The sequence below is a fragment of the Oncorhynchus masou genome, unplaced genomic scaffold (assembly GCF_036934945.1).
Source record: "Oncorhynchus masou masou isolate Uvic2021 unplaced genomic scaffold, UVic_Omas_1.1 unplaced_scaffold_97___fragment_2___debris, whole genome shotgun sequence".
In the NCBI taxonomy this organism is placed as follows: domain Eukaryota; kingdom Metazoa; phylum Chordata; class Actinopteri; order Salmoniformes; family Salmonidae; genus Oncorhynchus; species Oncorhynchus masou.
This window is the reverse complement of record NW_027016553.1, coordinates 89,733-112,051: the sequence shown is the minus strand read 5'-3', so window position 1 is coordinate 112,051 and position 22,319 is coordinate 89,733. Positions and strand designations below refer to the sequence as shown.

The 22,319-nt window shown below is 41.9% G+C and overlaps 2 protein-coding genes and 1 long non-coding RNA gene across 15 annotated transcripts in view; 1 reads left to right on the top strand and 2 right to left on the bottom strand.

Annotated features, from left to right (window-relative positions):
- Positions 1–456: 456 nt before the first annotated feature.
- Positions 457–8,526, bottom strand: LOC135538807 (protein-L-isoaspartate O-methyltransferase domain-containing protein 2-like). Of its 2 annotated transcripts, none has more exons than XM_064964733.1 (7): positions 8,436–8,526; positions 8,238–8,270; positions 3,544–3,863; positions 3,300–3,402; positions 2,726–2,897; positions 2,037–2,160; positions 457–1,641 (listed from the first exon to the last, which is right to left on the bottom strand). In XM_064964733.1, the coding sequence occupies exons 3-7, from the start codon at positions 3,848–3,850 to the stop codon at positions 1,211–1,213; spliced, it is 1,137 nt and encodes a 378-aa protein (XP_064820805.1). In that variant the 5' UTR covers positions 3,851–3,863; positions 8,238–8,270; positions 8,436–8,526; the 3' UTR covers positions 457–1,210. The 2 variants fall into 2 exon arrangements, with proteins under 2 accessions (XP_064820805.1, XP_064820804.1); XM_064964732.1 differs by having other exon boundaries at positions 8,366–8,517.
- Positions 8,027–22,319, top strand: part of LOC135538809 (uncharacterized) — a 56,869-nt gene continuing 42,576 nt past the window's right edge. For 5 of the 7 annotated variants that reach the window (XR_010455498.1, XR_010455495.1, XR_010455494.1 and 2 more), the window contains exon 1: positions 8,027–8,093. This is a non-coding gene — a long non-coding RNA (uncharacterized LOC135538809). Of the gene's footprint in view, positions 8,094–10,428; positions 10,518–19,235; positions 19,325–22,319 lie in introns of those variants that run through there. The other 2 variants (XR_010455493.1, XR_010455496.1) reach the window with 2 other exon arrangements.
- The window catches only part of LOC135538806 (myelin transcription factor 1-like), a 30,665-nt gene continuing 27,546 nt past the window's right edge, over positions 19,201–22,319 (bottom strand). For 4 of the 6 annotated variants that reach the window (XM_064964726.1, XM_064964725.1, XM_064964730.1 and 1 more), the window contains 3 exons: positions 19,869–19,972; positions 19,549–19,692; positions 19,201–19,360 (listed from right to left, as the gene is read on the bottom strand). In XM_064964726.1, coding sequence (XP_064820798.1) covers positions 19,217–19,360; positions 19,549–19,692; positions 19,869–19,972 — 392 coding nt within the window. In that variant the 3' untranslated portion in view covers positions 19,201–19,216. The remainder of the gene's footprint in view (positions 19,361–19,548; positions 19,693–19,868; positions 19,973–22,319) is intronic. The other 2 variants (XM_064964729.1, XM_064964731.1) reach the window with 1 other exon arrangement.

Below are 22,319 nucleotides of genomic sequence, written 5' to 3'. Positions count from 1 at the left end.
AGCTTTTCTACACCTGTCAGCAACGGGTGTGGCTGAAATACCCGAATCCACTAATTTGAAGGGGTGTCCACATACTTTTGTGTGTATATATATATATATATATATATATATATATAATATGTGTGTGTGTAAAATTTTAAATACAAAGTGCTGGAGTACAGAGGCAAAATAATGTATCACTGTCCAAATACCTTTGGACCTCACTGTACATTATTTACTGCTTTAATTACAGATCTGCTTTGAGAACCTAATAGTAAATTGCTTTCCCACACTCACTAGAATCCAAAAGTGTTCTACGGTCCAAAGGCATTTGCAGTCTCCTATTATTTGATGTTGAAGAAATAAGAATTCACATAGGAGAGTGAATTTCGGGTAATGCTGTTTGACAATGTGGTAATTTCTTTGCTATACCGTGTAAAAATGTGTTAATATACTTTTTTCATGCCTGTAGGTCTCTTCAGTTAAATTACTTTTATTTGTCACCCCTGCTCTCAACAAGTATATTCAATGCAGAGAAGATCTCACAGATGTGAACACAGAATGAGCAAATGTTTCCACACCATTTGGGGCTTTCAGTTCTTGTAAGTTGATTTCAAAAGCTCCCCTGAATTGTTCGGTCACAGTCAAAATCATCATTCTCAGAAAAATCACATTTACAAAATTCAAAGAGGGAGGAAAGAAGGTCTTCGAGACTGGGTGCCAGTGTCAGGCACAAGACAAGATACCCCAAAAGAGGGGGAGATAAAGTTCATGGGTGGGGCATTGAGTGGGATGAGACTAGTTTTCTAGTGTTCAGAGGGGTTGTTGGAATAGTCCTAGGGGGCTGGTGGTGGTGGTGAGGGCTTCTGGGGGTAGGGGTGACCCTAAGGATGCTCCCAATCCCTAAATCCTTGTTTTTCCAACCTCAACCTCTACCCCTCAGGCACCTCTGTAGATTAGATAGGCGTACCTGGGCTATCGGGGAAGGGGGAGATGGAGCTATTACCATATTGCTTCTACTTATCCAATTCTTCTAGTTATTCACTTCAACATGAAGTTTCTAGGGCTTACATTTTGAATTCGGATGGGAACTCATTTTAGCCATTCCTGTGGAGTGATCAGCCTATTTCTTACACATTAATTACTTTTGTATCCAGAAAGGGGAATCAAGAGCACAGGGATGGGAACAAGTTAGAGAATGGGAGCACAGCTTCTTGTCTCGTGTACCTCCCTACTTCTCTCTGTAGTGGAGCATGTACATCTTCAGAGGCTCAGGGAGCGGCAGGCTCAGGATCCTTTCTCTGAGCAGGTTCACTGGAGCCTCATGTAGAAGGGCACCGCCCTCCCTACTCTCCTCCCCCTCTTCATCCTGCTCCTCCTCTTCCTCAGGTTCTCTTCGAATCCTGCAGTTCCCTTCTTCTTCCTCCTCTTCTGCGTCTGAGCGGTTGTTGTCGTCGTCCATCGGCCCGGGGATGAGGCGGCTCATGAATACGTAGCGGTTGGAGAGCAGGGTGGAGCCACAGTGTTGGGCCTGCCGGAGCCGCTCTCCGTTGTGGGCCAACCCCCTGGGCAACGGCCCTGGCCCCACCACTGTCTTCTTTAACGTCAGACGGATGAAGATGCGAGCCAAGTCCTGCAGAGTCCGCACCTCAAACATGGTCGCTGAGGAGGTACACACAAATGACAAGAGGAAACCATTTCACACACTCCTACATAGTAAGTGATGGAAGTTCTGCCTTTCCATTTTGTAACTAGTCCAACATGCATTTGAGACAACATAGTGTTCAACAACTGTCACCTCCCCCGAGGTTCTGAGTCTCCAGGGCCTGTTTTCACAAAGCCTCAGAGTAGGATAGCTGATCTAGAATCAGCCCCCCCTCTGTCATTTATTATAACCTAAAAGGCTACATTTATCCTAGATAAGCACCTACTCTGAGATGCTTTGCGAATACCGTCCCAGATCTCCGATATGGTTACTCACCACACAAAGGCTCACTTGGAAAACGACCTCTGTTATATAGACAATCATATGACAGATGTGCTAGTACAGTACTTACGTAAAGGCACTGCTTTGGGTTTACTGTTATCTCTGTGTTTGGGCAACACCAGTGGGGCAAAGGACACGGCAATGATGTTTTTGGTCTCCCAGCTGTTGTAGCCTGTTCGAGTGATCTTGGTCAACTAAGGAGAGAGGAAGGGCAATAATGTGTTTCTGTACTGGAGATTTTTTTGTAGTAAGCAGTGTTAAGAAATATGTATTCATATACAGATCTTTCTCTAAACAAGTGGAGCACAGAGCATTAGCTACACACAAAGGAAACAAGTATCAAAATGTGTATAGAAGGTATACAAACATTTTCTAGGAGCGAGACCAAGAAAGATGAGACAACAAAGTCTATAACAGAAAAGAATATATCAAAGTGCTAGAAATAGCACTGGGTTAAGAGGTGAGTTTATCTAAGTTTTTTCTGGTTTTAAAAGTGGCCATGTCTTTACAGTCACAATTTAGCCTTGTGAAACCATCCTGATTGCTACGCTCGCCATTCTGTTTCACTTCACATTTTGTGTCTGTGCCTGGGTCACAGGAGGTTGGTGGCACCTTTACTGGAGAGGACGGGCTCGTAGTAATGGCTGGAGTGGAGTTCCATGTGTTGGATACCATTTTATTCGCTCCATTCCAGACATTATTAAGAGCCGTCCTTCCCTCAGCAGCCACCACTGGGGGTGTGCATGTGCGAGCGCTGACCTTCTCCTCCAATGGCAGCACTAGGATTCCCTCCACTTTGAGCAGGTTCTTCATGTAGTCTTCCTGCTCCCGCTGCACCCCAGCTCCACAATACACCCGGTCATACGGACCACTCTCTGGGGCTATCTCCAGACAGTTCCCCATCACGAAGCAGGGCTCACAGAACTCAAACCTAACACACACACACACACACACACACACACACACACACACACACACACACACCCCTATGATTCCCCCATTCCAGAGCCACGCCTGATGTTCCCTGGATACCTGTAGCCCTCCTGACACAGTTTCCTCAGAGAATCAGCCTACCCACCATAACTGCAGTATGTTATCTTACTAGCTTGTTACAGAATAATTCTGTTTAACTGGATCCTCCTGATAGCTTCTATACCTCTGGTATAATGCCATTTAACTGGATTCTCCTGATATACCAGAGTTATAGCCATTTAACTGAATTATCTTGATAGCTCCTATAACTCTGGTATAATACCAATTAACTGGATTCTCCTGATAGCTCATAACTCTGGTTATAATTCCTACATTGTCAATTTCATCATGAAACTCCTACCTGTCGAAGCTGTCGCTGGTCTTGATGAAAAACTCCAGTTTCTGGTATGCATACTCAATGACATCTTGGTGCAGCTCCACCCCATGGTTCACTCCAAATGGACCTACAGTAAAGGGGAGAAACAAGGTGTGAGTACATTTGCACTTTCCATCTTATTTTCCATTTTCTTATGTAAAGCAATGGTAAAAATGATTTTTTATTTTGTTTCACCTAGCCAGGTGAGGTTTGTGCCATCCTGACTCACCCAGTATGAGTCCCACCATAGTGCTGAGGTAGCCTGTACCACTGCCCAGATTGAGGAAGGACAGGCCAGGCTGGAGATCCAAGGCCTCCATCACCTCGGAGTAGATGCAGGGTGCTGAGAGGTGGATGTTGCCGTGCCTCCAGGCCAGGTCCTTGTAGGCACTGTCTCTGAACTCTTCCAGGTAGTAGTCGGCCCTGTCGATGGCCCTAAAGGCCTGCTCCACCAGATCCGAGCGGATGTACTGAGCCTCCTTCAGGTTGTCAATCAACTCATCGTTATCCTCCCCCGCACTCACAGCTCCTCCCATCCTCACGGACTCGCTGAGAGAGAGACGAGGATAGAGTCAGACAAAAAGGTGTCTAAAAATATTGAGCAATTGATTCATCCCCCTCATCTCCTCAAAGACTGTTCACTGTTACCATCTTGCAAACGGTATCAGAACATCGGGTCTCAGGGCAAAAGGCTCCCGGGACAGCTTCAACCACCAGGCAATCAGACTGCTGAACAGCTACCCCTTGCTGTCTACCTGCTCAGACCTGCTCATGAGAGATTATTTGTACCTCAGAGACTATCCACACTTTACAGACTATAGGCACTGACTCTCATACACATAACACCCTTACACATAAACACACACATACTCACACAGTCAACACTGCTGTTATATTATGTACTATTTATTCAACTGTGCGAACAGGACACGATCCAATTTATATCTGTAAAAAGTCATACTTGACATAGGACGTTCATAAATTTACAGTGCATTCAGAAAGTACTCACTCCCCTTGACTTTTCACATTGTTACGTTACAGCCGTATACTAAATAGGTTTACAAATGTTTGCTAATTTATTTTAAAAAACGAATATTACATTTACATAAGTATTCCGAGCCTTTCCTCTCTACTTTTTTGAAGCACCTTTGACAGCAATTTCAGGCTTGAGTCTGAGATATGACACTATAAGCTTGGCACACTGGTATTTGGGGAGTTTCTCCCATTTCTTCTCTGCAGATCCTCTCAAGCTCTGTCAGGTTGGATGGGGAGCATTGCTAGACATCTATTTTCAGGTCTCTCAAGAGAGTCTGAGGTCCTGAGCGCAAACATCCCCACAGCATGATGCTGCCACCGCCATGCTTCACCGTAGGGATGGTGCCAGGTTTCTTCTAGACATGACAGTTCAATCTTGTTTTCATCAGACCAGAGAATCTTGTTTCTCATGGTCTGAGAGTCCTTTGGGTGCCTCTTGGCATACTCCAAGCGGGCTGTCATGTGCCTTTTACTGAGGAGTGGCTTCCGTCTGGCCACTTAACCATAAAGGCCTGATTGGTGGAGTGCTGCAGAGATATGGTTGTCCTTCTTGAAGGTTATCACATGGCACTGGTTCGAATGCCCGAGCCAACTAGGTGAAAAAAAATCTTTATTTTTTTCATTAAATAGTACCCGCAAAACACCAGTTGAGGACTTGTGGGGCGTCCGTTTCTCACACTAGACACTAATGTACTTGTCCTCTTGCTCAGTTGTGCACCTGGGCCTCCCACTTCTTTTTCTATTCTGGTTAGGGCCAGTTTGCGCTGTTCTGTGAAGGGAGTAGTATACAGCGTTGTACGAGATCTTCAGTTTCTTGGCAATTTCTCGCATGGAATAGCCTAAGTCTCTCAGAACATGAATAGACTGACGAGTTTCAGAAGAAAGTTCTTTGTTTCTGGCCATGTGCTATCATAATTGCAAAAGGGTTTTCTAATGTTCAATTAGCCTATTAAAATGGTAAACTTGGATTAGCTAACACAACGTGCCATTGGAACACAGGAGTGATGGTTGCTGATAATGGGCCTCTGTACGCCTATGTAGATATTCCATAATAAAAAATAAAAATTAATCTGTCGTTTCCAGCTACAATAGTAATTTACAACATTAACCATGTCTATACTGTATTTCTGATCAATTTTATGTTATTTTAATTGAAAGAAAATGGACAACAACAAGGAAATGTCAAAGTGACCCCAAACTTTTGAACGGTAGTGTATATGTACAAGTTAGAGAACATTTGTTTGTTTTTTGATGTGAATAACAACCTAAGTGAAGCAGCTATCATTAACTGTGACATCCAGTCTCAGACACTGCAGTGTAGCCTGATTGGATTACCTGAGGTACGTGAAAGCACAGTGGGCCACTCTTTAACCTTCTCCACAATTAATGGCAATTGGGTTTTCGGTCTCGACCCCGCCCTGTGCAACTGGATCCTGGACTTCCTGACGGGCCGCCCCCAGGTAATGAGAGTAGGTTACAACATCTCCACCCCGCTGATCCTCAACACTGGGGACCCACAAGGGTGCGTTCTCAGCCCTCTCCTGTACTCCCTGTTTACCCATGACTGCGTGGCCATGCACACCTCCAACTCAATCATCAAGTTTGCAGATGACACTACAGTGGTAGGCTTGACGACCAACAACAACGAGACTGCTAACAGGGAGGGGGTGAGGGCCCTCAGAGTGTGGTGTCAGAAAAATAACCTCACACTCGATGTCAACAAAACAAAGGAGATGATCGTGGACTTCAGGAAACAGCAGAGGGAGCAGCCCCCTATCCACATAGATGGGACAGTAGTGGAGAAGGTGGAACGTTTTAAGTTCCTCGGCGTACACATCACGGACAAACTGAAATGGTCCACCCACACAGACAGCGTAGTGAAGAAGGCGCAGCAGAGCCTCTTCAACCTCAGGAGGCTGAAGAAATTTGGCTTGTCACCAAAAACACTCAAACCTTTACAGATGCACAATCGAGAGCATGCTGTCGGGCTGTATCACTGCCTGGTACGGCAACTACTCCGCCCACAACCGCAAGACTCTCCAGAGTGTAGTGAGGTCTGCACAATGCATCATCTGGGGCAAACTACCTGCCCTCCAGGACACCTACACCATCCTATGTCACAGGAAGGCAAAAAAGATCATCAAGGACAACAATCCCCCGAGCCACTGCCTGTTCACCCCGCTATCATCCAGAAAGCGAGGTCAGTAAAGGTGCATCAAAGTGGGGACTGAGAGACTGAAAAACAGCTTCTATCTCAAGGCCATAAGACTGTTAAACAGCCATCACGAACCTTTTAGTGGCTGCAGCCAAAATACTGACTCAACTCTAGCCACTTTAATAATGGACAAATTAATGCAATAAATGTAATAAATGTATCACTAGCCACAATGCCACTTAATATAATGTTTGCATACCCTACATTACTCATCTCATATGTACAGTGGGGCAAAAAAGTATTTAGTCAGCCACCAATTGTGCAAGTTCTCCCACTTAAAAAGATGAGAGGCCTGTAATTTTCATCATAGGTACACTTCAACTATGACAGACAAAATGAGAAGGAAAAAAATCCAGAAAATCACATTGTAGGGTTTTTAATGAATTTATTTGCAAATTATGGTGGAAAATAAGTAAATAATACAAATTAACAAGAATGCCAGGTGTGTACAAAGCTGTCATCAAGGCAATAGGTGGTTACTGAGAAGAATCTCAAATATAAAATATTTTTTGATTTGTTTAACACCTTTTTGGTTACTACGTGATTCCATATTGGTTATTTCATAGTTTGTCTTCACCATTATTATAATAGAATATTGTAAAATGAGTTCTCGTTGGAGAAAGGATGAACTTTGAACATGTCATTTTGGGTCTGAAGGTGTGTGTAAAAGACAGGCCTGTTTAAGAACCTCTTTTTTCGGGCCTTTAATGAAGTCAAATAAACTCGTATTGTATTCTGCTTTCACGAGTAGCTGGGCGGTGTCACTGCCACAGCACACGATAATCCTAGTGATGATGGAAACGCCTTCTTTGTAACTGCAGGAGTAGGCGGATTCGATTATGCTGAGCCGTGGGGCACCTGTCTATGTCCCGTGATGTGCCGGGCAAAAGCGGTGAGGGAGGAGCGCCCATCTGAAATCGAACATCAATGCCGCGTTCATCTGCTAGTCGGTACTAGAAAACTGAAATGTCCTATGTGCTGATTAGTTGAACGTGGCACGTGTATAACTACAACCAGTTAGAAAATGTCATATTTTCCTAATTCTGACTAGCAGATGAACGCGGCATAATCTCTGACGTTCGGTCATGTTGGCAACAAGAAAACATGGTGTATCATCCAGAAATACATCTCTTTGCCATATAATATACCTTTGCATTTTCAAACTAGTTTCATTGTAAGGCAGATAGGGCGTTTATATCCAAAGCAATCATTTGTGCATGTGAGAACACAGAATCCTAGTCGTTACTCAACGTGATTAATTACATCACTTTGTTTTGAGCCGATTTCGCCGTGTGCTTTGAACCAGGTCCCTGGTTCACACCCAGGAGGCAGCCCGGTTCCAAAACAAATGCCACTACGTTCACCCAATGAACAGGGCGCCCGGACCAGATAATCGAATCCTCTCAGTGATGCATATTTCCCACCAATGAACGCACACACAAAATACAGCTGCGCCACTGAATAACAAAATAGTATGTGTTTACATAAATATTCTTATTATCACCAAAAGTACTGCAGCCAACATTTGGGTAAGCATTTGTTGCGCATTTATAGTGTTTTTATTAATCTTCTTTCAAATAGTTTGACATTGGGAATTTGATATTTAACAACCAAACACAACATGTTATCGAACTGCTGCTTCAACGCGAGATATATAAATAAATATGCATCACCTTTGTCTCTGTTGATGTCGTCAACGAAGCGCTCTGCATGGGTACATGGGGGAGAAGATACATTATTGTCTGGCTGGAGCTACTAAAAAAGACACTCGCCATAAGAAATACGAAGCAGCGGTCTTTACCTTATGGATGTGACGGTTAATTGACACTGCTTTATAGTGTCAACTGTATTTCGAAAAAAGATGTTGTTACCTTCTCGTTTTCCCCCATAAACATTCAATAGATGTCGCCACAATTCTGGACGTAAACATTGACCAGCTGACACTGACGTCACACAAACACCAAACTCTGATCAGTCAGTTCCCCAGTGGAGAGGGAGAGTTGTACTCGTCTTGCATTGGCCGAAATGTTAAATCTCCAATGGAAAATGAATTAGGTAAAATTATTTTAAATGGGATATTCGGTGTAGCCAATAGCTGTTAGACAAAGAGTGACATGACTATGATAATGATACATTCTGAATCAGGGGAGGGTGTACAAAAATCCACAGTTTTTATTTATTTATGTATTATTATTATTATATATATTTTTGCTTTCAATCATCAATAGCTCTTACACAAAGTGTGCCTTGACTATTAAAATTATATATTCTGAATCAGGGGAAGGTTGGACAAAATACACAGCTTTTTTGTTGTACATTTCGTATTTATTAGTATATATTTTTAGCATTCAATCTTCAATAGTTCTTAGGCAAAGTAGGTTGGACGAAAATCCACATTTTTTGTTCTTGTTGAAATTGTGATTTTCTTTTTAGTGTGGCTTCAATAGCTCTTCAATAGCTCTTGCCATGACTATGAAAATTATATATTCTGAATCTGGGGAGGATGGACAAAAATGCACTTTTTAATGTTTTTGCTTTCAATCTTCAATAGCTCTTACACAAAGCATCCAGTCCTCCCCTGATGCAGAACATCCAATTTTCATGGCATGCTTTGCCTAAGAGCTATTGAAGATTGAAATCTGAGATCTTATTTAAAAATAGTTTTAAAAAAGGAACAAAGAAAGGTGTGGATATTTCTCCATCCACCCGTGATTCAGAATATACCATCTTCATAGTTATGGCATGCTTGGTTCAATAGCTATTGACGAGAGTAAACTAAATATCCACAAACATCCGATATGAAACTAATTTTACCTAGTTTAGAAATTAGGCTTTGAATGCAATTTTGGAATATCACCCCAAAGCTTTTGAACTTGTTTGACATGAAACTCCTCATTAAGGCCAGATTTTGACTGGTGGACCCACTCTTTGATGGTAAACAAAACTCAAACAGTGTGGTAGTAATAGTATAGTCCAGCGCACAGGTGAAATAATTGTTCCATTTTATGATGCAAGAATCAAACTTTCTAAACTAATAGTAGATACTTTAAGGGACATTTTAAAGGTTGGAGGCAGCCGAGGAATCCTATCAGTCAATTGCTGACATCTGGATTTCCTATTAGAAGAAAATAGGGTAAAATCATTCCAAACAATGTAAAAATGACTTTTTAGTGTTATCTACCGACTAACTAAATCCTACAGATAATATAGACAATAATTCTGATCATAAAGTACTCAAGACTTTAATGGGGGTCCAATTGAGGTCATTTTGATCATAGTCCAGCAGTTACGTGAAAACATTGTGGACTTTGAGATAGAGCCTCCACATTTAACATACATCTAGGGCATGTCTAAATAAGTATTTTTGACTATAGTGCCATCACAGATTTGGTCCAATACCCCCCTGGAGGTCATTTCCAATATGGCTGCTGAAAAATATACTAAAAAACCCAATATAGGTAATTAGGCTCCGTTCAGAGAGCAAGCAGACAACAGAGACAGTGCCAAAGTTCACATATTTATTGAGGGCTTGTGGTTGGACATGGTAAAGTTGGATTTGTGTGTGGTTCTGCAACAAAGGAGAGACATTATAAGCAGGTTGCATAAATAAAAGGTAACGGTCATAAGGATTAATCTATTAAACCAATATACCTTAAATAAGGACATTGCATGACATCTTAATGTTATGACAACTAAATAATACATGGAAAATATGAAACAAACATAATTTTAACTTGGATGCATACAACTGGAAAGAAATGGAGGAAAGTCTTGACAGGATTTAAATACATGAAAAACAAAAGTGCCGCACACTGCTGTTCATGCTCCCAGGTGATTTTATTGTTACAACGTTTCAACCCTTAGGTCTTCATCAGGCATCTATATCCCAGGTGGGGGTGGAAAGTCCTATATATAGGAGCAGTGCTCAGTGACATCACTTCCTGAAACAGGAGGTAAAAATATATAATATTTGTTCACAATATCAACATTCAATATATCAAAATATAGAACCATACATGAGGAATGTGAGAAATATTTAAAGTAATATACATACACTGTTCATTTAGGGTAAGAACAGTAGTTTGGACATTTTTAGAACTATAAAGTTTAAAGTCAAACTCCTCATTAAGGCCGGGAGGAGACAGTGTGTTGAGCCAGTAAGATTCCCTTTTGAAGTAGTTTCCTCTCAATGTATGATAGCTGATGCCCGCTGGACTGTCCATTAATCACGGTACTCCATTCTGTTTATATGTTTATTTATTTTTTGTTTGTTTATCTGCCGGCCCCAGCCGCAAACTCAGGCTCTGTGTGTAGTTAACCGACCCTCTGCCCATTCATCGCCATTTTACCTGTTGTTTTAGCTGATTAGCTGTTGTTGTCTTAGCTAGCTCTCCAAATCAACACCTGTGATTACTTTATGCCTCTCTGTATGTCTCTCTCATATGTCAATATGCCTTGTATACTGTTGTTTAGGTTAGTTATCATTGTTTTAGTTTACAATGGAGCCCCTAGTTCCACTCATTATACCTCCTTTGTCCCACCTCCCACACATGTGGTGACCTCACCCATTATAACCAGCTTATCCAGAGATATAACCTCTCTTATCATCACTCAGTGCTTGGGCTTACCCCCGCTGTACCCGCACCCCACCATACCCATCTGCACATTATGCCCTGAATCTATTCTACCACGCCCAGAAATCTGCTCTTTTTATTCTTTGTCCCCGACGCTCTAGGCGACCAGTTTTGATAGCCTTCAGCCATACCCTCATCCTACTCCTCCTCTGTTCCTCGGGTGATGTGGAGGTAAACCCAGGCCCCGCGTGTCCCCAGGCACCCTCATTTGTTGACTTCTGTGATAAAAAAAACCTTGATTTCATGCATGTCAACATCAGAAGCCTCCTCTCTAAGTTTGTTTTACTCACTTCTGCGAGCAGGCCTTTCTAATCAACCAGGCCCGGGTATCCTGTAAGGATATTGACCTCATCCCGCCAGTCGAGGATGCCTTGTCATTCTTTAAAAGTAATTTCCTCACCATCTTAGATAAGCATGCCCCGTTCAAAAAATGCAGAACTAAGAACAGATATAGCCCTTGGTTCACTCCAGGCCTGACTGCCCTTGACCAGCACAAAAACATCATGTGGCGGACTGCTATAGCATCAAATAGTCCCCCCGATATGCAACTGTTCAAGGAAGTCAGGAACCAATACACGTAGTCAGTCAGGAAAGTAAAGGCTAGCTTTTTCAAGCAGAAATTCACATCCTGTAGCTCTAACTCCAAAAAGTTTTGGGACACTGTAAAGTCCATGGAGAACAAGAGCACCTCCTCCCAGCTGCCCACTGCACTGCGGCTAGGTAACACGGTCACCACTGATAAATCCATGATATTCGAAAATTTCAGTAAGCATTTCTCAACGGCTGGCCATGCCTTCCTCCTGGCTACCCCCCCCCTCCCCAGCTTCTCCTTAACCCATATCCAGACAGCAGATGTTCTGAAAGAGCTGCAAAACCTGGACCAGTACAAATCAGCAGGGCTAGACAATCTGGACCCTCTCTTTCTAAAGCTATCCTCCCCCATTGTTGCAACCCCTATTACCAGCCTGTTCAACCTCTCTTTCGTATCTTCCGAGATCCCTAAAGATTGGAAAGCTACCGCGGTCATCCCCCTCTTCAAAGGGGTGACACCCTAGACCCAAACTGTTACAGACCTATATCCATCCTGCCCTGCCTATCTAAAGTCTTCGAAAGCCAAGTTAACTTCTTAAGGTATCGGGGGCAGCATTTTCACTTTTGGATAAATAGCGTGCCCAATTTCAACTTCCCGCTACTCATGCCAGGAATATAAGATATGCATATTATTAGTAGATTTGGATAGAAAACACTCTGAAGTCTGTGAGTATAACAGAACTTATGTAGCAGGCAAAACCCCAAGGACTAACCGTTCAGAATTTTTTTTTTTTTTGAGGTCTCTGTCTGTTTAGTGAGTTCTCAAAGGGAAACGATATTTCTTAGGAACTTGTTTTCAGTTCCTACAGCTTCCACTGGATGTCACTAGTCTTTGGAATTTTACAACTGATAAGATCTAAACCAAGCAAGAACTTGTCCGTGTAGACCAATTTAGGGTTTCCAATCTCTCCAAAAGAATGTGGTGATCGATAGTGCCAAAAACGGCACTACGGTCCAAGAGCACGGGTACAGATGCAGAGTCTTGGTCTGACGCCATTAAAAGGTCACCACCTTCAGGGGTGCAGTCTCAGTACTATGATCGGGTTTAAAACCAGACGGGAGCGTTTCATATACATTATTTGTTTTCAGGAAGACAATCAGTTGCTGCGCAATAGCGTTTTCATTTTATTATTATTTTTTATTAATTGGAGATTCGATATTGGGCAATAGTTTTTTAGATTTTCTTGTCAAGGTTTGGCTTTTTCAGGAGAGGCTATATTACTGCCACTTTTAGTGAGTTTGTCCACATCCGGAGGATAGGGAGCCGTTTATTATGTTCCACATAGGAGGGCCAAGCACAGGAAGTAGCTCTTTCAGTAGTATAGTTGGAATAGTGTCCAGTCGGTTGCTGGAAGGTTTAAAGGCCATGACTATTTCTGTGAATGTGTTGAGAGATACATGATTAAAAAACTTGAGTGTCTCCATTGATCCTATGTCCTGGATGTTCTGTGCAATCAGGACAACTGAATTTTGGAGAAATACACAAAGAGGAGTCCGTAATTTGCTTTCTAATGATCATGATCTTTTCGTAAAGACGAAGAAGTTAATGAATTCATCACAGCTGAACTGAAGGCCATCCTCTCTTGGGGAATGCTGCTTTTTTGTTGTTGTTGAATTTTACCCCCTTTTTCTCCCCAATTTTGTGGTATCCAATTGCTAGTAGCTACTATCTTGTCTCATTGCTACAACTCCCGTACGGGCTCGGGAGAGACGAAGGTTGAAAGTCATGCGTCCTCCGATACACAACCCAACCAAGCCGCACTGCTTCTTAACACAGCGCGCATCCAACCCAGAAGCCAGCCGCACCAATGTGTCGGAGGAAACACCTTGCACCTGGCAACCTTGGTTAGCGTGCACTGCGCCCGGCCCGCCACAGGAGTCTCTGGTGTGCGATGAGACAAGGATATCCCTAACGGCCAAACCCTCCCTAACCCGGACGACGCTAGGCCAATTGTGCGTCGCCCCACGGACCTCCCGGTCGCGGCCGGTTACGACAGAGCCTGGGCGGAAATGCTGCATTTTAATTAGCTTTGCGACAGTATCAAAAATACATTTTGAATAGTTTTTAATTCTCCTCAATTAGGTTGAAAAGTAGGCAGATCGAGCAGTATTGAGGGCTCTTCGATATTGCACGGTACTGTCTTGACTGTCCAAGCTAGTCGGAAAACTTTAAGTTTGGTGGAGCGCAATTCTTTGGAAGCTTGCTTCAGGGCTCGGGTATTTTCTGTATACCAGTGAGCTAATTTCTTGTGACAAATGTTTTGTTTTTGTTTTTAGAGGTGCAAATTATACATTTAGATTCTCTGTTAGGTGGTTAACAGATTTTTATACTCCGACGTTCCTTGGGTAGGCGGAGGGAGTCTGGAAGGGCATCTAGGAATCTTTGGGTTGTCTGAGAGTTTATAGCACAGCGTTTGATAATCCTTGGTTGGGATCTGAGCAGATTATTTGTTGCAATTGCAAACATAGTAAGATGGTGGTCCATCTTATTCGGAAATGTATTAAAAACAAAAAACAGAAATTCCTTATTTACATAAGTATTCAAACCCTTTGCTATGAGACTCGAAATTGAGCTCATGTGCATCCGGTTTCCATTGATCATCCTTGAGATGTTTCTACAACTTGATTAGTCTACCTGTGGTAAATTGAATTGATTGGACATGAGTTGGAAAGGCAAACACCTGTCTATATAAGGTCCCACAGTTGACAGTGCATGTCAGAGCAAAAACCAAGCCATGAGTTCGAAGGAATTATCCGTAGAGCTCCGAGACAGTATTGTGTCGAGGCACAGATCTGGGGAAGGTTACCCAAACATTTCTGCAGCATTGAAGGTCCCCAAGAACACAGTGGCTTCCATCATTCTTAAATGGAAGAAGTTTAGAACCACCAAGGCTCTTCCTAGAGCTGGCTTCCCGGCCTAATTGAGCAATTGGGGGAGAAGGGCCTTGGTCCGGGAGGTGACCAAGAACCCGATGGTCACTCTGACAGGGGGGGTTGGGGGATATGGTACTAGTGTAACCAGGAGGAGAGGTCTCATTTAACACAGTAAATAAATCTGGCTTGAGCCATGTTTCAGCCAGGCCAAACACATCAAGTTATTCAGTGATCAGTGATTAGTTAATTGAGTATGACTGTCTTGGAAGTGATGGATCTAACATCAAGTAGTCCTATTTTGTGATGTGAGATATAATCACAATCTCTTTCAATAATAACAGGAATGGAGGAGGTCTTTATTCCAGTCAGATTGCTAAGGCGAACACCGACATGTTTAGTTCTCCCCGACCTAGATAGTGGCACAGACACGGTCTCAATGGGGAAAGCTGAGCTCACTACACTTACTGTGCTCGTGGCAGACTCCACTAAGCTGGCAGGCTGGCTAAAAGCTTGCTGCCTGACCTGCTCCCTATCTCATTGTGGAGCTAGAGGAGTTAACGCCCTGTCTATGTTGATAGATAAGATGAGAGCACCCCTCCAGCTTGGATGGAGTCTGTCACTCCTCAGCAGGCCAGTGTTGGTACTGTTTGTGGGAGAGTCCCAGAAAGAGGGCCAGTTATTTACAAATTCTATCTTTTGCAAGGGGCAGAAAATAGTTTTTTGAAAACAGCATTTGAGTTGTGCAAGTCTGCTGTAGAGCTCATCACTCCCCCTAACTGGGAGGGGGCCAGAGACAATTACTCGATGCCAACACATCTTTCTCGCTAAATTACACTCTGAAGTTATGTTGCGCTTGGTGACCTATGACTGTTTCATCCTAACATTGTTGGTGCAGACGTGGATAATAATATCCCTATACCATCTACACTAGCCAGTTTTAGCCTCAGCCAGCACGATCTTCAGATTACTCTTTACGTCGATAGCCCTGCCCTCTGGTAAACAATGTATGATCATTGGATGATTATTTTTAAGTCTAATATTTAGGGTAATGGAGTCGCCAATGACTAATGTTTTGAATTTGCCAGAGCTAATGGAGGGAGGCTTCGGCAGCTCAGACCTTGTAACGGTTGGAGGAGAGACCTGAGAAAGCTCGGGCTCTGACAACGACTCGTTGCTGAGTGAGGAAAACCGGTTGACAGTTTCTATTGGCTGAATGAGCGACACCGGTTGAGCAAGCCAAAAGCATTTCTTTCCAGAAGTTATGAGAAAATTGTCCGGCTGCGGAGACTGTGTAAGGGGTTTAACACTACTACCTGTATTCCCGATGGCACAGACGCTGTATCATTCTTTCCTACATGTAAATTGCCTTTGACTAACGATTGCGTCTAAAGCCAAGCTTGCAACTTGGTTATCCTTACCTTAAGGTGATAGTTCTTCTGTATATTAAGAGTACAGCTACTGCAATGAGAAGGCATTATGTTACTTAGCTTTCTTTTTTATGGCCAGAAGAGGTCCTGCAGATCTATGTACAGATAAAGCTTCCAGGGTGAAAAAGTTCCACATTGTCATGTGAGGACAAAACTAAGACCTTGGTACACTTGTTAAATACAGAGTTTGATTAAATAGTTATTAAGAGTAAAATATACAAACATTGTCAACGTGTGTAGGTATAGGCAGGCGTTGCATTTGGATGATGTGTTTTATGCATATTAAAGTAATATTATTCAACAGGCTACTACTGTGCAAGCGTTGATTGAGAAATTATTGACGTAATTTTATTTTATTGCCCTCCGGTACCTAAAAAAAACAACACTTCACCAATGAGTATAATAGGTTAAATCTCAATGGTTCTATATCTAGACATCTTTGTTCAAACTTTTGATTACTTTGTGTAAAATCGGAATGGGTTACCTGTCTCTCTGCTAGACTTAATGCATTCCTATGTAATTTCTGGGCCATTTTATTGTGTTTTCCAGACATTCTAATATTATATATTTTTTTACATTTTCCGTTCAAAAATTTTAAGCCATCATTGGGCTGTATGTAGCAATTATTTATGAAGATATGGCCAAGTGAATCTAGTTAAATATGGCCCCATGCAGTTGGTTGGTGCCCATATTAGAAATTGCTGCCAAGGGGGTAATGGAAAATAATCTGTGATGGCACTATAGCCCAAAATACCTCTTTAAACTTGCCCCAACTGTTTATGAAATTTGGTTGCTCTATCACAAAGTCCACTAGTTTTTCCTGTAACCATTGTACTATGGTCAAAATTGCCTCAATATGACCCTCATTAAGGTCTTACGGGTATATTTTGTGCACAGAATTATTATGCACAAAAAACTTATTTCTCTCATGTTGTGCACTAATTTGTTTACACCACTCCTTTGCCAATATAATCCATCCATCTGCCAGGGGTGGCATTTCAAGAAGCTGATTAAACAACATAATCATTACACAGGTGCACCTTGTGCCGGGGACAATAAAAGGCCACTATAAAATATGCCGTTTTGTCACACAACACAATGCCACAGATGGCACGCTGATTGCAAGAATGTCCACCAGATGTCCAATTGACCTCACAACCACAGACCACGTGTAACCATGCCAGCCCAGGACCTCTCCATCCGGCTTCTTCACCTGCGGGATCGTCTGAGACCAGTCACCCGGACAGCTGATAAAACAACCAAAGAATTTCTGCAGAAACTGTCTCAGGGAAGCTCATCTGCGTGCTTCTCGTCCTCACCAGGGTCTTGACCGGACTGCATTTTCAACTGTACCGGGATGGCAGATACTGTGTATGGCGTGGTGTGGGCAAGCGGTTTGTTTATGTCAACATTGTCAACAGAGTGCCCCATGGTGGTGGTGGGGTTATGGTATGGGCAGGCATAAGCTACAGACAATGAACACAATGACAGTTTTCCGATGACAATTTGAATGCACAGAGATACCTTGACGAGATCCTGAGGCCCATTGTAGTGCCATTCGTTCACTGCCATCACTTCATTTTTCAGCATGATAATGCACGGCCCCATGTCATAAGGAGCTGTACACAATTCCTGGAGGCTGAAAATGTCCCTGTTCTTCAATGGCATTCATACTCACCAGACATGTCACCCATTGAGTATGTTTGGGATACTCTGGACCGACTGCATGTTTCAGTTTCCATCAATATCCAGAAACTTTCTAACACTGATTGGAAGTTGGACAACATTCACAGGATTTATTTCAATGGACTTTTTTCCTTATATGAACTGGAACTCAGTAAAATCTTTGAAATTGTTGCATGTTGGGTTTATATTTTTGTTCAGCGTAGTATACCTGGCTCAGTCCTCATCCTTTCAATTGTTGTATCCCACAACCATTCCACAAAATATCTGTAGTCATAAACAATATTCATATACACTTTTACAATCATTACTCACAATCATAATTAATTGTGACATATTCCATGATGCTTAGTTATATTAGCGCAGGTTTTCTTTATTTCAATATCAACATATGGGCAAAGACTAATCCACACACAGCCATCATCACTAACACATAGACAATACAAAATAAATATACACCAACATCTCCATTCACTTTGTTCTTCATTATCAAATAAATATTAAATACATACACATTTCTCCCAGTTCATTGCAAGGTGTCTCAAAATACTTTATGGAATAAAATAAATAATATAAACAAAAGAAAAATCTTTAAAAAATTATCAAAACTTGTCGGTTATAAAATATTTGCACTTAAAAAAGATCCCAGTATTTCAAATAAATAATAAGATATATAAAACAATTTATAGTTGATATTTTAAAATATTTATATTTTTCAACAGTGCAGAGGAAAACTCCTCTCAATCGCTGTTTAAAAATGTCTTCAGTATAATTTTGTTTTGTAAAAATAAATAAATAGGCCAATAAATAAATGCTGAATAAATAAGCTAAATTAACACAACATGAATAAATAATACATTAAACAGACATTTTTAAGACTCAAATTCATACACAACAATAGTAATGAAACTAAAAACTATCCCCTGGAAATGCAACATCTACGCTCATAAATACTATCAACATTACTCAATGGGGTTGGAATACATGTACACTATTTAGGAGAATATTGTATGATGGGGTATTGGAGCCAGTATACTGCATTCTTAGTCCGTTCTGAACCATTAAAGTGGCTTTTTTATTATACCCCTCAAAACGTTCCTAAACACCCACACCAACACAGTTTTACTCCAATGCACTCAAGAACACTCAAGACATAATTGAAACTTCCGTACTCATCCATACACAAGTGTGTCCATTGATCTTGATAACCTTCATGCAAGCAGGGAGGGGGAGCAATGTGAAATGGACACATTTTCTCCAAAACAAATACAAGAAAAATCAGGTCTACAGTATATTCCAAAAGCAATGGATTTATTTATAGTTGTTGGGTTTTGTATAGTTGTTGGGTTTTGTATACCCACACACCATTGTCACCCTGCTCTCGTTCCTCTTTTCCCTCTCTTTCATATATTCCATTTAGCCTCTTCATCTCCCTTTGAGAGACTATACTTCGATGCCTTTTACTGCTTGGTTGATGGACTCCAACAGAGCGCGGTTTTCCGGATTTTGGTAGCAATCTTTATTGGAGAACATATGGGTCAAGGTGTCCACGTAGGTATCGAAGTTCTGCTCCGACATAGGCTCCTGCTGAAGTAAACACAAGTAACACGTTAGATAAAGTGTGTGTAATTAGAAAATGTGTGTTTTATGCATGTAGATGTGTAAACCTGAGGTTATGTCAACATTTTCTCTCTAAGAGAAAGTGTTTGTGTATGTATGTGTGTGTGTGCGTGTGTGTGCATGCTCTGAGTGATCCATCCCTGGGTGTAACTCACAATGTGTGGCAGCCGGATGTTGGACAAGCTGCGGATCAGAGCTTGGCTCAGGCCAGACAGCTCCATGTACAGGGCATCGTTTCTCTCCTCGATCTGCTTGTTCTCCTCCTCCATACTCTTCAGGTTATTCTCCATGGATGAGATCTGGAGCAGAGAACCACAAACCAATCAACCACGGTTCTTCAGTTAGCCACAAACAAGTCAATAACAGCTTATCAGTCCACCACAAACTCTCGATACAATCATTGTTTTTATTTCTAATTGAATTAGGAACGTCAAGACAGTATTTAGTGGTTATTGTTAAGAAGTGGCAAACCAACCTGTGTGTGCAGGTTCATCATGTCATCCTCCATCTCTGAATTGGACTCACTGAGTTCCCTGATCTCATTGTTCAGTTGCTTGATATCTTCATCATTATCCAAAACTGAATAATTAATAGCAAACCAGTTAGAAACAATAAAACAACTAGCAACAGTCAAACATAATTGAAGATCATCCAGTTTTACTGGACAAGACTTGACCCACTTTTCATGTTGGGACAAATGCTAACTTCTACTTAAGTGGAATTTTCACTTTGTCTCCAATTGACATCAATGGAAATGTTACTTAAATGGAAATTAGGATTTGTGCCGTTATGCACAAACTGTCAGAAATTATTATTATTTAAAACACTACATATAATGTATACCAGAGTAAAATCAAATGTGTATGTATGTACACAACATGACCAAAAGTATGTGGACACCTGCTCGTCGAACATCTCATTCCAAAAGCATGGGAATTAATATGGAGTTGGTCCCCCCCTTTGCTGCTATAACATCCTCCACTCTTCTGGGAAGGCTTTCCACTAGATCTTGGAACATTGCTGTGGGGACTTGCTTCCATTCAGCCATAAGAGCACTAGCTCGCAGTTGGAGTTCCAATTCATCCCAAAGGTGTTCGATGGAGTTGAGGTCAGGATCTGCAGGCCAGTCAAGTTCTTCCACACCGATCTCTACAAACATTTCTGAATAGACCTTGCTTTGTGCATGGGGACATTGTCATGCTGAAACAGGAAAGGGCCTTCCCCAAACTGTTGCCAAAAAGTTGGGAAGCACAGAATTGTTTGAATGTTATTGTATGCTGTTAAGATTTCCTTTCACTGGAACTAAGGGGCCTAGCCCGAACCATGAAAAACAGCCCCAGACCATTATTCCTCCTCCACAAAACTTTACAGTTGGCACTATGCATTGGGGCAGGTAGCGTTCTCCTGGTATCCGCCAAACCCAGATTCGTCCATCAGACTGCCAGATGGTGAAGCGTGATACATCACTCAGAGAACGTGTTTCCACTGCTCCAGACTCCAATGGAAGCGATCTTTACACCACTCCAACCGACTCTTGGCATTACGCATGGTGATCTTTGCTCTTGTGTGTGGCTGCTCGGGCATGGAAACCCATTTCATGAAGCTCCCGACGAACAGTTTTTATACTGACGTTGCTTCCAAAGGCCGTTTGGAACTCATTAGTGAGTGTTGCAACCGAGGACAGACGATTTTTACGCACTTCAGCACTCGGCGATCCCGTTCTGTGAATTTGTGTTGCCTATCACTTCACAGCTGAGCCATTGTTGCTCCCTTGACGTTTCCACTTCACAATAACGCACTGACACTTCACCGTTGCAGTGTAAGTGCTTAAGAAGGAAAGAAATTTCACAAATTAACTTTTAACAAGGCACACCTGTTAATTGAAATGCATTCCAGGTGACTACCTCCATGAAGCTGGTTGAGAGAATGCCAAGAGTGTGCAAAGCTGTCATCAAAGCAAAGGATGGCAAATTCAAATACAAATATTTTGATTTGTTTACCACTTTTTTGGTTCCTACGTGATTCCATATGTGTTATTTTATAGTTTTGATGTCTTCATTATTATTCTACAATGTATAAAATAGTAAAAATAGTAAAAATACTTTATTTTTTACAATTATTTTATTTAACTAGGCAAGTCAGTTAAGAACAAATTCTTATTTACAATGATGGCCTAGGAACAGTGGGTTAACTGCCTTGTTCAGGGGCAGAACGACAGATTTTTACCTTGTCATATATATATATATATATATACGCACACACACACACACACACACACACACACACACACACACACACACACACACACACACACACACACACACACACACACACACACACACACACCTGATATACAGTTGAAGTCGGAAGTTTACATACACCGTAGCCAAATACATTTCAACTTAGTTTTTCACAATTCCTGACATTTAATCCGAGTAAAGATTCCCTGTCTTAGGTCAGTTAGGATCACAACTTTATTTTAAGAATGTGAAATGTCAGAATAATAGTAAAGAGAATCATTTATTTCAGCTGTTACTTCTTTAATCACATTCCCAGTGGGTCAGAAGTTTACATACACCCAATTAGTATTTGGTAGCATTGCCTTTAAATTGGGTCAAACGTTTCAGGTAGCCTTCCATAAGCTTCCCACACAATAAGTTGGGTGAATTTTGGCCCATTCCTCCTGACAGAGCTGGTGTAACTGAGTCAGGTTTGTAGGCCTCCTTGCTCCCACAAGCTTTTTCAGTTCTTCCCACAAATGTTCAATAGGATTGAGGTCAGGGCTTTGTGATGACCACTCCAATACCTTGACTTTGTTGTCCTTAAGCCATTTTACCACAACTTTGGAAGTATGCTTGGGATCATTGTACATTTGGAAGACCCATTTGCGACCAAGCTTTAACTTCCTGACTGATGTCTTGAGATG

Excerpts from the sequence above, each read along its gene's own strand:
- LOC135538807 (XM_064964733.1), bottom strand. The coding sequence starts at position 3,850 with ATGGGAGGAGCTGTGAGTGCGGGGGAGGATAACGATGAGTTGATTGAC. Across the intron at positions 2,898-3,299 it reads ACCAGCGACAGCTTCGACAG|GTTTGAGTTCTGTGAGCCCT; the intron begins GTAGGAGTTTCA and ends TGTGTGTGTTAG. Across the intron at positions 1,642-2,036 it reads ACCCAAAGCAGTGCCTTTAC|CGACCATGTTTGAGGTGCGG; the intron begins GTAAGTACTGTA and ends GTACCTCCTCAG.